The sequence below is a fragment of the Somniosus microcephalus genome, unplaced genomic scaffold (genome assembly GCF_052327205.1).
Source record: "Somniosus microcephalus isolate GS21.2 unplaced genomic scaffold, FLI_Smic_1.0 unresolved_chr7, whole genome shotgun sequence".
NCBI lineage: Eukaryota > Metazoa > Chordata > Chondrichthyes > Squaliformes > Somniosidae > Somniosus > Somniosus microcephalus.
Genome location: NW_028225185.1, coordinates 3,589,628 through 3,604,313, shown reverse-complemented (window position 1 = coordinate 3,604,313; position 14,686 = coordinate 3,589,628). Strand labels below are relative to the sequence as shown.

General features: G+C 49.7%; 1 protein-coding gene across 1 annotated transcript in view; it reads left to right on the top strand.

The window, feature by feature from the left end:
- ash1l (ash1 (absent, small, or homeotic)-like (Drosophila)) overlaps positions 1 to 14,686 on the top strand; it is a 255,851-nt gene that overhangs the window by 182,541 nt on the left and 58,624 nt on the right. The window contains 4 exon segments of the mRNA XM_085978244.1: positions 815 to 1,021; positions 5,469 to 5,615; positions 6,878 to 6,986; positions 12,878 to 13,039. Of these exon segments, the coding sequence (XP_085834370.1) occupies positions 815 to 1,021; positions 5,469 to 5,615; positions 6,878 to 6,986; positions 12,878 to 13,039 (625 nt within the window).

The following is a 14,686-nucleotide window of genomic DNA, read 5'->3' as shown; positions in this document are numbered from 1 at the left end:
GGACTGAAGCTTACACTTCCTTTACTGTGTCATTGGGAATGAACAGGTCTAGCTAACAATTACAGATACCCGTGGAACTGGTCAACGCTGTCACTTTCTCCCTTTGCTTCTCGTACATAACGAGCACTGCTCCGGTGATGGGCGTTCATCCTCTCCCCGAGTAAAGTTTAAACTGCAAGCTTTTGAAAATGTTTTCACCGTGACAGGTTTACGGGAGAGAAAGTCTCCTGGACCTTTTAATAGGAAAGTTTCATTGAACTTGGCGGCAGCAAAGAAAAACTATTTACTGAGAAGCCCTTGGGTGAAATACTAGGCGGGTGCTTGGAGTTTAGTATCCAATGGCCTCATCCTGGATAGTAACATCAGATAATACGTGGTAGATTCCCCCCCTCAACCCACTCTCTTTCAGTACCAGTCGTGTGTTCAACTTGCATCACAGTACCTCACTGCAGTGTGTGGGACATGGTTGGTGGATAAATTTCCTTACGGAGACCACCTTGATGGAAGTAAGACCGAGAAACCCCGTGAAGGCTGGAAATGGAGAGCAGCTCGCTCAGCATCTGGAGAGCCGTGGTGGGAAGAGCCTCCACGTGAAATGTCAACCCACCTTTTCTCCGTTCAGACGCTGACCCAACCTGCTGTACATTTCCGGTTTTACCTGAAACTAAACATTGAAATTGTCAACAGTTTTCCTGTTCACACCAGACCCCCCCCCCCGAGGACCGGGTTACTCCTTGAGGCAGTCGCTCCCTGGAAATGGGCGTGTGTTGAGTGCGGCTGATGCCCTGGTTTTTGTTTGCTTTTTTGGTCGCAGGATGATTTTCGCAGAGTGCGCCCCGAGCACGTGCCCCTGCGACGAGCATTGCTGCAACCAGCGGATCCAGAGGCACGAGTGGGTGCAGTGCCTGGAGCGCTTCCGAGCGGAGGGCAAAGGCTGGGGGATTCGCACCAAGGAAACTCTGAAGGCCGGGCAGTTCATCATCGAGTACCTGGGGGAGGTCGTCAGCGAGCAAGAGTTCAGGTACGCACACTTTCCCGCGGCCCAGTTTGCGCCGAGACTGGCTCGGCCCAAAAAACTGAGCTCATTTTCCCATCAGAATGCACGTCCCACAATTGATGCTCATTACTAACCCAGAGTGAGCGCTCCGCGGTAAACATGGAGTGTGATGCAGTGCCAGAGGTTGGGTTTTTCTTGGCAGAATAGCTTCTGTATTTATAACTGGACTGTCTAGGAGTATGTACGGTGCTTACATTGGCTGCAGAGAGCAATAATTACTATTCGCAGAGAGCAATAATTACTATTCGCAGTGATGGTATGGGATGCAGATCTATGCGAGCACCAGACAATCTCATTTATCATCCGCTTGGCAAGGACAAGGGAGAAATGCAAAAAGGAATATTTGGCCCATTAATGTTGCCTGTAAATGATTGAGACTCCTGGGTGTCTCGGATGTACACCTACTATCCTACGCTCCTTTAAGGAAAGGGCTCCCATTTCCACAGCGCCTGTGCAGTGCAGCTGTATGTTACCGTGCAGAGATCAGAGACCTTGTCGCTGCAGTGAGCCATCAGTCTCTGCAACTTCCCGTTGTGCTGAATCCACACACCTGCAATCACTTGATACTGCTGACATGAATCAACTGAGCGGCCTGCGGGTGGCGCTGTCCAGGGAGAGTATAAATACTCGGGCACGGGCCCAGCTTGCGCAGGACATTCTTAACAGGAACTAGTGAAGGACACAACTAGACCTCCATGTTGTAAAACAGTTGATTAAAGCTTTGTTTACATAGAAACATAGAAGATAGGAGCAGGAGTAGGCCATTCGGCCCCTCGAGCCTGCTCCGCCATTCAATGCGATCATGGCTGATCATCCAAATTCAGTACCCTGTCCATGCTTTCTCCCCATATGGCTTGATCCCTTTAGCCTTAAGAAATATATCCAACTCCTTCTTGAATATATTTAATGAATTGGCCTCTACTGCCTTCTGTGGTAGAGAATTCCACAGGTTCACCACTCTTTGGGTGAAGAAATTCCTCCTCATCTCTGTCGTAAATGGCTTACCCCTTATCCTTAGACTGTGACCCCTGGTTCTGGACTCCCCGACCATCGGGAACATCCTTCCTGCATCTAGTCTGTCTAGTCCTGTTAGAATTTTATAAGTTTCAATGAGATCTCCTCTCATTCTTCTAAACTCCAGCGAGTACAAGCCCAATCGACCCAATCTCTCCTCATACGTCATTCCTGCCATCCCAGGTATCAGCCTGGTGAATCTTCGCTGCACTCCTTCCATGGCAAGAACATACTTCCTCAGATAAGGCGACCAAAACTGCACACAATACTCAAGATGTGGTCTCACCAAGACCCTGTACAACTGCAGCAAGACATCCTTGTTCCTGTACTCAAACCCTCTCGCTACGAAGGCCAACATACCATTTGCCTTCTTAACCGCCTGCTGCACCTGCATGCTTACCTTCAGCGACTGGTGCACAAGGACACCCAGGTCTCGTTGCACTTCCCCTTCTCCCAATCTATTGCCATTCAGATAATAATCTGCCTTCCTGTTTTTGACACCAAAGTGGATAACCTCGCATTTGTCCACGTTATATTGCATCTGCCATGCCTCTGCCCAATCACCCAACCTGTCCAAATCATCCTGTAGTTTCCCGGCATCCTCCTCACAGCACACACGCCCACCCAGCTTTGTGTCGTCTGCAAACTTGGAGATATTACATCTAGTTCCCTTGTCTAGATCATTAATATATATTGTGAATAGCTGAGGTCCTAGCACCGATCCCTGCGGTACCCCACTAGTCACTGCCTGCCACTCGGAAAAAGACCCGTTTATTCCAACTCTCTGCTTCCTGTCTGCCAACCAGTTCTCTATCCAAGTCAGTGTGGTAAACCACTTTTATCGTTCACTATCGTTACACTATGGTTATCACTGTTATATCGTTACACTATGGTTATCACTGTTTACACTGTTGTATCACTACACGAGGTCGCCTCTTGTCACGCTGTTATACCTGGGCTGACCACTGCTGACTCCGCCCATGGCTCCACCTACTTGCCCAGGTATAAAGGTGGTCGACTGGCTGGTATTCCTCCTTGTTGGATCCGATCACCCACGAGGGTGGGCTCTGTTATTTAGCCAATAAAAACCTATAGTTACTGTCTTAACTCGTCGCTTTTCATTGGATGAATTGATAGGTATATCAGTCAGTACCTTGCCCCCAATCCCAAGTGCCTTAACTTTGCACGCTAATCTCTTATGCGGGACCTTATCGAAAGCCTTCTGAAAGCTTAGACCAAGTGCTGAGTAGTTTTCTTACGTCAACTGCCTTCCGAATAGGATGGGGAGGGGAGAAACCACCAAAGTTTTACGAGATGGGATTTTAGCATCTGTTAGTGGGTTCTTCGCTTTATCATACGTCTCCTTAAACTGTGGCGTCTTGGAAATGAAAAGAGAGGACTTCTATTTCTACAGCACCTTTCACGTCCCCGGGACGTCCCGAACCGCGCTTTACAGCCAGCGACGTGCTTTCCGAAGCGCAGTCGCTGTTTGTTAGGCAGGCAAAACGTGGCAGCCGATTTGTGCACAGCAAGATCCCACAAAACAAAACAACTGAACTGGCCAGAGCCATGAATGTTTTGGTGGTGTGGTTGAGGGCTAAGCGGTGGCCAAGACACCGGGAGCAATGTTCCCCGCAAGCGGCGCGGCCGAGCAGCGCTCCGGTGAACCCACGCAGCCGGCTTTTCAATGCGAAAACCGCGTGACATAAGAAAACTACCAGGCACTTGGTCTAAGCGTTAAACAAAGCTTTAATCAACTGTTTTACAACATGGAGGTCTAGTTGTGTCCTTCACTAGTTCCTGTTAAGAATGTCCTGCGCAAGCTGGGCCCGTGCCCGAGTATTTATACTCTCCCAGGACAGCGCCACCCGCAGGGCCGCTCAGTGTTATTTCATAAGTCTTTCTTTCATGAATGACTGATTCATGTCACCGCGCATGGGCGATATTACGAATGGCTGACCGCGCGGCGCCCCCAAAAAAATAAGAGTGAACGTGGACTGGGAGAACGTCCGGCTCTTCTTCGAAATGTTGTGAGATCTTTTAACATTCACCTGAACGGGCAGACTTGGTTTAACGTTTCATGTAAAAGACAGCACTTCTAACAATGCAGCTGAGGTAATAAAACTCACTACACACTTGGTTTGAGTGTAAAGCAAGGCTTTAATCAACTTGTTTCAGAACATGGAGGTCTAGTTGTACTTTACTAGTTCCTTGTCTTACAAAATGTCCCTGGCAAGCTGGGCCCACGCCCGAGTATTTATACTCCTTGGATGGCGCCACCAGCTGGCCGACCAGCGTTATTTCACAAGTAGGTTCTTGATGAATGAACTTAAGAAGTAGGAGCAGGAGTAGGCCACACGGCCCCTCGGGCCTGCTCCGCCATTCAATAGGATCATGGCTGATCCGAACCTAGACTCACGTTCACTTCCCTGCCCACTCCCTGTAACCCCTAATTCCCTTATCAGCTAGGAAACTGTCTATCTCCGTTTTAAATTTATTTAATGTCGCAGCTTCCACAGCTCTCTGGGGTAGCAAATTCCATAGATTTACTACCCTCTGAGTGAAGAAGTTTCTCCTCATCTCAGTTTTGAAACAGCAGCCCCTTATTCTAAGATTATGCCCCCTAGTTCTAGTCTCACCCATCAGTGGAAACATCCTCACCGCATCCACCCGATCAAGCCCCCTCACAATCTTATATGTTTCGATAAGATCGCCTCTCATTCTTCTGAACTCCAATGAGTAGAGGCCCAACCTACTCAACCTTTCCTCATAAGTTAACCCCCTCATCTCCGGAATCAACTGAGTGAACCTTCTCTGAACTGCCTCGAGAGCAAGTATATCTTTTCTTAAATATGGGAACCAAAACTGTACGCAGTATTCCAGGTGTGGCCTCACCAGTACCCTGTATAACTGCAGCAAGACTTCCCTGCTTTTATACTCCATCCCCCTTGCAATAAAATCCAAGATTCCATTGGCCTTCCTGATCACCTGCTGTACCTGCATACTAACCTTCTGTGTTTCATGCACCAGGACCCCCAGATCCCTTTGTACTGTAGCACTGTGCAGTTTCTCTCTATTTAGATAATAACTTGCTCTTTGATTTTTTCTTCCAAAGTGCATAACCTCACACTTTCCAACATTATATTCCATCTGACAAATTTCTGCCCACTCACTTAGCCTGTCTATGTCCTTTTGCAGGTTTTTTATGTCCTCCTCACTCACTGATGAGATTTATAACAGAAGCACTCCCTCAGTACTGCACTGGAGTGTCGCCCTAGATTATGGGGGTGAAGCCCTCGAGTGGGGCTTGAACTCTCAGCCTTGTGACTCAGACCAGAGTGCTGTCCACGGAGCCAAGCAGACGCAATAACATCTGTTCCACTCCCCCCCCCCCCAGGAACCGAATGATCGAACAGTACCAGAACCACAATGATCATTACTGCCTGAACCTGGACAGTGGGATGGTGATTGACAGTTACCGCATGGGGAACGAGGCTCGCTTCATTAACCACAGCTGCAGTCCTAACTGCGAAATGCAGAAATGGTAAGCGGGAGCGGCGTGTGTACCTCGAGCGTGCCGCGCGCAGCATTTACAGGCAGTGATTCTGGTTAAAATCACGCTCTGCCACATTAGCAACAATGTGTTGACTAGTCTGGAGCAAGTTCCCGTGCCCCGCTATTTTAACAAGGGTGCTAACCCAGTTACACGAAGCATCTTGCCCTCAACCCCATACACCTAAAATCCAACAGAGCTCTTTAGTTGAAATATGTATTTGCATTGGTGAGATTTCCTGGGATTGCAAAGAAGCCTGCAGTGATGGAGAACCAGCAAGGTGGTGTAAGAACTCAAAGCATCAATTTGCTTTTATTTAGCACCTCATCAGAAATGTCTCCAATGCTTCGCATACAATTAATTACTTTGACGAGCAGTGACTGTTGTTCCATCTGTTTTAGGTGGTTTGGAGGTGTGAGGAATGCTGGCTGCTTTTCAGAGAGTGCCACGCAGTCTTTGACACTGACCGGAGCGGGTAGACGGGACCTTGGTTTAAACCCCTTACTGGAGGGCAGCACCTTTGACAATGCAGCACTCTCTCAGTCCTGCACTGGACTGCCCGGCGAGACTGTGGTCTAGGAATTCCTGGGGCACCGCTGTGCAGGCATAAGTGCGGCAGAGCAGGACGCTGCCTTTGCCCGAGGCCGGAGGCCCCCGGCCCAATTCCCAGGGCACCAGGTCATTGGCACAGCCTGGTGACGGCCGCATCCACCCAAGCCAAGCCAACCCAGTCTGCGCTTCGAAGACAGCCAGGTCCTTTCGAGGCCCAAATGAGTCAAAGAAGTAGTTTTTTTTTTGTTCTCTGCCCAGGCAAGGTAATGGGTCCACTCTGGGATTGGTTACATTGCTCTAATTAAAGGCTTTGGGCCTTTAGAAAGCTGTGAAGGGACTCGCACCAGGGCTAAGTATCCGCCCAGTGACTGTTGTCTGTCCTCACTGGGTTTCAGTAGTTGTACTGTGGAGCCCAGTCACTCTACCGAGACCAGCCCTCCACACGGAACGTCAAAAGAGCAGCCCTCCCAAGTGTGAGTTTCGACAGTGAATGTCAGCAGGCTATTCGATTACGGGGGGCATCCCAGCCAAGCCCCGACCCCGTTCTGGCCCAGTATCGGCACAGGGTCACTGGATAGTGAAGTTTAAAATCACCTCCTCTGTACAGCTGTGCAGAGTCTCGAATTGTGTAGCAGCTGTGGGTAAACGGCACCAACCACTGGTGAACAAACTACCCACTCCATTTCCTCCCCTCCCTGTAGGTCGGTCAATGGAGTTTACAGGATCGGACTATTTGCACTGAAAGACGTAATTGCCGGGACCGAACTGACGTATGATTACAACTTCCACGCATTCAACCTGGAGAAGCAGGTAATGTGGGGAGCCTGGACGGCAGCAGCAGCATTTTCTGCCCTTCACACCGTGTAATACCACATTGTATAAAACCGGCAAAGAAACTGATTCCCTGCAAAGTCACAGAAAACACTATTGTAAAGAAAAATGCGAATTTGCACAAAATCGTCGAGGTGGTTTATTTTTCTCGGGTACAGTACACGGCTTCTAAAATACTCCGAGGTAATTGAGAGCGCCCCCGTTCGCAGCCAGCATAGGTTGGACCCTGTCTGATTGAGTGGTGTTGGGGGAAATCATTCCGCACATTCCTCACCAGAAACCACATGAACTGCTGCACCGTGAATGTGCAATAAGGGGTTTAGTAATGGTTCCTGAACACCCTGTGTACTAGAAGACCACATTTCTTTCTCCTTTTAACTCGCAGACTTTGCATCGCTCCCAATGGGTGCAAGTTAAACGGAATGTACAGTTATTTCTCCTCCCTCCCTCCCTCTGTTTTAGGGCTCCATGCAGTATTGCCTGATCAAAGGGAGTTTGCTAAAAGCGACGCTTCATCTCCTGAACCTTGCGCAGTAAGGTTTGAATAGGAAGAGCGGGGGGATGGTTGGAACAGAGGACTCGGCAACTTTTTTCTTCCCCCCCCCCCCACCCTGCGCCGTCCTTTTGGGGACTTGCTTCACTCCTCCATCTGTACAAACAGTCTGGGTGGAGGCGGGAGCTTGTGTGGGGGATTGCAGACACAGGCACATGTGAGGCTCCGCAGTTCATAGCGCAACGTTCCTGGAACTAACTCAAAGCAAGCAGCACAACTGGAAAGGTTGCAGCATTGCTGCTGAGGCTGCACCAGTTAAACCGTATCCCATATATTTTTCCTTTATATATAAACGTAAAGCAATGGAAGGTGTGAAAATTGCTAGACAGGACGTACTAGAAAGGCTGGGTATGTTTAGAGTGGATAAGTCGCCTGGTCCAGATGACTTGCATCCCAGGTTGCTAAGGGAATTGGGGGAGGAGATAGCGGAAGGGCTTGCCATAATTTTCCAATCTTCCCTAGATGCGGGGGAGGTGCCCGAGGATTGGAAAGTGGCAAATGTGACACCATTGTTCAAGAGAGGGTGTAAAAACAATCCTAGTAACTACAGGCCGGTCAGTTTAACATCAGTGGTGGGTAAAATTTTAGAAACGGGCAGACACGGTGGCATAGTGGTTAGCACTGTTGTCTCACAGCACCAGGGACCCGGGTTCGAATCCGGCCTCGGGTGACTGTCTGTGTGGAGTTTGCACATTCTCCCCGTGTTTGCGTGGCTTTCCTCCGGGTGCTCCGGTTTCCTCCCACTGTCCAAAGATGTGCGGGTTAGGTTGATTGGCTATGATAAATTGACCCTTAGTGTTAGGGAGATTAAATACGTGGGGTTACGGGGATAGGGTGGGATATGTGTTGGTGTAGGGGTTACGGGGATCGGGTGGGTTATGTGTCGGTGCAGGCTCGATGGGCCGAAATGGCCTCTATCTGCAATGTGGGGTTTCTGTGATTTCTGTGAAACAATAATCAAGGAAAACATTAATGGGCACTTGGAGTAGTTTAAACTAATTAAGGAGAGCCAACACGCATTTGCGAAAGGCAGATCATGTTTGACTAATCTAATTGAGGTGGTGTGGAGATGCCGGTGTTGGACTGGGGTGGACGAATGTAAGAAGTCACACAACACCAGGTTATAGTCCAACAGTTTTATTTGAAATCACAAGCTTTCGGAGCGCTGCTCCTTCGTCAGGTGAAGTGGAGAGATGCATAAAGACACAGCTTATATAGTCAGAGAATAATGCCAGATGATTACAGGTAATCTTCCTAACTGCCATTTATCACACCTCGGCAGAGAGATAATCACAGCAATCAAAGGTGTGAATGGTGTCCAAACAGCTAAGTCAGGTAAACATTACATCAAAGAACAATGAGGTGGGCCGGACCTGCTGTGATTTCCAGCAAAAAAACTTTTTTTGTCTGTTTTTTGTTTTTCATACAGACCCCAGCATCTGCAACATTTGACCCCTTGTGACCCCACCTCATTGTTCTTTGATGTAATGTTTTCCTGACTGACCTGTTTGGACACCATTCACACCTTTGATTGCTGTGATTATCTCTCTGCCGAGGTGTGATAAATGGCAGTTAGAAAGATTACCTGTAATCATCTGGCATTATTCTCTGACTATATAAGCTGTGTCTTTATGCATCTCTCCACTTCACCTGAAGAAGGAGCAGCGCTCCGAAAGCTTGTGATTTCAAATAAAACTGTTGGACTATAACCTGGTGTTGTGTGACTTCTTACTTCATCAAATAATTCAATTAGATTAATGTAACAGGGAGGATTGAAATGGATGTTGTCTACATGGATTTTAGTAAGGCGTTTGACAAAGTACCACATAGAAGGCTGGTTAACAAAATTGAGGCTCATGCAATAGGTGGGTCAGTGGCAGCTTGGATAAGGAATTGGCTTAAGGACAGAAAACAGCAAGTTGTGGTAAATGGCTGTTTTTCAGACTGGAGGATGGTAGACAGTGGTGTTCCCCAAGGGTCAGTGCTGGGGCCACTGCTTTTTTTGATTATATATAAATGATCTGGATATTGGAATACTGAGTAGAATTTCTAAATTTGCCGATAACACCAAACTTGGGGGTGTGGCAAACAGTGAGGATGATACCAATCGACTGCAACAAGACATAGAAAGGCTAGCAGAATGGGCAGACAAGTGGCAGATGGAATTTAATACAGAGAAGTGTGAGGTGATGCCTTTTGGCAGAAGGAACAGGGAGAGGCAATATACATTTAATGGCACAGTTTTAAAGAGTGTGCAGGGACAGAGGGACCTGGGAGTTAATGTGCACAGGTCCCTGAAGGTGGCAGGACATATTGAGAGAGTGGTTAGCAAAGCATATGGGATCTTGGGCTTCATAAATAGAGGTATTGAGTACAAAAGTAGAGAAGTTATGCTGAACCTTTATAAAGCGCTGGTTAGGCTACAACTGGAGTATTGGGTCCAGTTCTGGTCACCACACTTTAGGAAGGATGTGAAGGCCCTGGAGAGGGTGCAGAGGAGATTTACCAGAATGGTTCTGGGGATGGGGGATCTTAGCTACAAGGACAGGTTGGAGAAGCTGGATTTGTTTTCATTAGAGCAAAGGAGGTTGAGGGGTGATTTGATAGAGGTGTACAAGATTATGACGGGTTTGGATAGGCTAGACGGGGAAAGGCTGCTCCCACTAGTTGATGGTACAAGGACTAGGGGACACAGATTTAAGGTTTTGGGCAAGAGATACAGGGGGGATGTGAGGAACAACTTTTTTACGCAGCGAGTGGTGAGGACCTGGAACTCGCTGCCGACGGAAGTGGTGGAAGCGGAGACACTCGATGTTTTCAAGGGGAGACTGGATAGGCACTTGAGGGAAATAAACTTGCAGGGCTACGGGGATAGAGCAGGGGAATGGGACTGACTGGATCGCTCCACAGAGAGCCGGCACGGACTCGATGGGCCGAATGGCCTCTTTCTGTGCCGCAGAGACTATGAATGGCTCAGTAAGTTAGACAGCTAGCAGTATTCTCATTTCAGCTCGAAGTCCCAGGTGATGTGGTGGAAGTCTCCTCCGTCCCCTACCTGTAAGGTTCCTGTGTTAAATGAGTTTGGGCACTCTGTTTCGTTCCCAGTGGACATCAGACTGCAACACAGGTCTGCCCTTAAAGTGGAAATAAAGAAATAAATGTGGAAGCTTTACTCTGTATCTAACCCGTGCTGTACCTGCCCTGGGAGTGTTTGATGGGACAGTGCAGAGGGAGCTTTACTCTGTATCTAACCCGCGCTGTACCTGCCCTGGGAGTGTTTGATGGGACAGTGTAGAGGGAGCTTTACTCTGTATCTAACCCGTGCTGTACCTGCCCTGGGAGTGTTTGATGGGACAGTGTAGAGGGAGCTTTACTCTGTATCTAACCCGCGCTGTACCTGCCCTGGGAGTGTTTGATGGGACAGTGTAGAGGGAGCTTTACTCTGTATCTAACCCGTGCTGTACCTGCCCTGGGAGTGTTTGATGGGACAGTGTAGAGGGAGCTTTACTCTGTATCTAACCCTGTGCTGTACCTGCCCTGGGAGTGTTTGATGGGACAGTGTAGAGGGAGCTTTACTCTGTATCTAACCCGTGCTGTACCTGCCCTGGGAGTGTTTGATGGGACAGTGTAGAGGGAGCTTTACTCTGTATCTATCGCCGTGCTGTACCTGCCCTGGGAGTGTTTGATGGGGACAGTGTAGAGGGAGCTTTACTCTGTATCTAACCCGTGCTGTACCTGCCCTGGGTGTGTTTGATGGGGACAGTGTAGAGGGAGCTTTACTCTGTATCTAACCCGTGCAGTACCTGCCCTGGGAGTGTTTGATGGGACAGTGCAGAGGGAGCTTTACTCTGTATCTAACCCGTGCTGTACCTGCCCTGGGAGTGTTTGATGGGAAAGTGTAGAGGGAGCTTTACTCTGTATCTAACCCCGTGCTGTACCTGCCCTGGGAGTGTTTGATGGGACAGTGTAGAGGGAGCTTTACTCTGTATCTAACCCGTGCTGTACCTGCCCTGGGAGTGTTTGATGGTACAGTGTAGAGGGTGCTGTACCTGCCCTGGGAGTGTTTGCTGGGACAGTGTAGAGAGAGCTTTACTCTGTATCTAACCCGTGCTGTACCTGCCCTGGGAGTGTTTGATGGGACAGTGTAGAGGGAGCTTTACTCTGTATCTAACCCGTGCTGTACCTGCCCTGGGAGTGTTTGATGGGGCAGTGTAGAGGGTGCTGTACCTGCCCTGGGAGTGTTTGCTGGGACAGTGTAGAGAGAGCTTTACTCTGTATCTAACCCGTGCTGTACCTGCCCTGGGAGTGTTTGATGGGACAGTGTAGAGGGAGCTTTACTCTGTATCTAACCCGTGCTGTACCTGCCCTGGGAGTGTTTGATGGGGACAGTGTGGAGGGAGCTTTACTCTGGATCTAACCCGTGCTCTACCTGCCCTGGGAGTGTTTGATGGGACAGTGTAGAGGGAGCTTTACTCTGTATCTAACCCGTGCTGTACCTGCCCTGGGAGTGTTTGATGGGACAGTGTAGAGGGAGCTTTACTCTGTATCTAACCCGTGCTCTACCTGCCCTGGGAGTGTTTGATGGGGACAGTGTGGAGGGAGCTTTACTCTGTATCTAACCCGTGCTGTACCTGCCCTGGGAGTGTTTGATGGGGACAGTGTAGAGGGAGCTTTACTCTGTATCTAACCCCGTGCTGTACCTGCCCTGGGAGTGTTTGATGGGGACAGTGTAGAGGGAGCTTTACTCTGTATCTAATCCGTGCTGTACCTGCCCTGGGAGTGTTTGATGGGGACAGTGTAGAGGGAGCTTTACTCTGTATCTAACCCCGTGCTGTACCTGCCCTGGGAGTGTTTGATGGGGACAGTGTAGAGGGAGCTTTACTCTGTATCTAACCCGTGCTGTACCTGCCCTGGGAGTGTTTGATGGGGACAGTGTAGAGGGTTTGTTGGCAGATTAACGTAGACCAGAAAAACCCCGTCCACCTAACAGTGAAATGCACTGATGGTACGGCAGGTGTCACCAGTTTGTCCGGTTTGGATTATCAGTTTGTCCGGACATACTCTGGACTCGAGCTTTGGAATTCCCGAGCCAGGCGGTGGAAGGGAAGCCCTGAATCAATCCTTCCATGTTCTTTCCACAATGTAATTTCCGGACGGGTGTGATTTGCCTGAACGCCAATAACAGCAGGTGTATCGGGCAAACTACTTTCAGTGAGGGAAGCCCCCCAGGAGCAGCTTCCGCTGGGCGCCTGCTTCACCTGGGCGCGGGAACACGACTGGTTTTAAAACACTGCGTGGGCCGTTTTGTGTGTTGCAGCAACTCTGCAAATGTGGGGCTGAGCGATGCCGTGGCATCATCGGAGGCCGCAGCCAGAGGATGAACGGATTGCTCAACAAAAATGGCCAGCCGGCGAACGGACAGAAGAAACCAGGCAGGTTGAAGGAGAAGAGGAAATCCAAGCACCGATTAAAGAAGAGGGTGGGTACTGCGAGCTGCTGGCGGAGCATTGTGATTGATGGAAGGGGAGGTCAACGGGAGACCTATACCCCGTCTCTCCATGCTGAATGTGCTCCTTGGCGGCTGATGAGGAGAGAAGTCAAACAGCGGAGTGTGCGAGGGGGTAAACGTTGAAACATATCAGATTCTGAGGGGGATTGACAGGGTAGATGCTGAGAGGCTGTTTCCCCCTGGCTGGAGAGTCTAGAACCAGGGGTCACAGTCTCAGGATAAGGGGTCGGCCATTGAGGACTGAGATGAGGAGGAATTTCTTCACTCAGAGGACGGTGAATCTTTGGAATTCTCTGCCCCAGAGGGCTGTGGAGGCTCAGTCGTTGAGTATATTCAAGGCTGAGATCGATAGATTTTTGGACTCTCGGGGAATCGAGGGATATGGGGATCGTGCGGGAAAGTGGAGTTGAGGTCGAAGATCAGCCATGATATTGAATGGCGGAGCAGGCTCGAGGGGCCGAATGGCCGACTCCGGCTGCTAATTCTTATGTTCTTAGACGTAAATGTTACATTGCCATCGCTTAACGAATCTGCTTCCTATCCAAACTGGAAAACCAAGTCTCCTTACAGATAAATGAGTCAGCTCATTGCACAGCTGATTGGAGTTAAACCTTTTCAATTTATTTTTTAACCTACTCTGAAATCTTTTCTGACCGTGGTAATTGATGGGAGCCCTCTGTACCCAGCATGGCCGCCCAAGCCCCACGATTCCACTGTCCAGTGGGAGGAAATGCCTTTTTATTTTCTCTCCGCTCTTCTTTCCCTCGATTGAAGGGGCTGTTTCTTGCTGGAGCGCACCCTCGGGTAACTCCTCACACGAGCCGAGGCAGCGATGGGCAGGGCACGTCACATCCGAGCCTGGCCCTGTCCTCGCCCAGTATCCACATTCGCACATATTCCAGTGATCAGGAGCAGGAACCCTGGCTGATTTCCCCTCGCTCTAACCCAGGGGTCACTGGACAGTGATCAAGAGCAGGAACCCTGGCTGATTTCCCCTCGCTCTAACCCAGGGGTCACTGGACAGTGATCAGGAGCAGGAACCCTGGCTGATTTCCTCTCTCTCTAACCCAGGGGTCACTGGACAGTGATCAGGAGCAGGAACCCTGGCTGATTTCCCCTCTCTCTCTAACCCAGGGGTCACTGGACAGTGATCAGGAGCAGGAACCCTGGCTGATTTCCCCTCTCTCTAACCCAGGGGTCACTGGACAGTGATCAGGAGCAGGAACCCTGGCTGAATTTCCCCTCTCTCTAACCCAGGGGTCACTGGGCAGTGATCAGGAGCAGGAACCCTGGCTGATTTCCCCTCTCTCTAACCCAGTTGTCACTGGGCAGTGATCAGGAGCAGGAACCCTGGCTGATTTCCCCTCTCTCTAACCCAGGGGGCACTGGGCAGTGATCAGGAGCAGAAACCCTGGCTGATTTCCCCTCTCTCTAACCCAGGGGTCACTGGACAGTGATCAGAAGCAGGAACCCTGGCTGATTTCCCCTCTCTCTAACCTAGGGGTCACTGGACAGTGATCAGGAGCAGGAACCCTGGCTCATTTCCCCCTCTCTCTAACCCAGGGGTCACTGGACAGTGATCAGGAGCAGGAACCCTGGCTGAATTTCCCCTCTCTC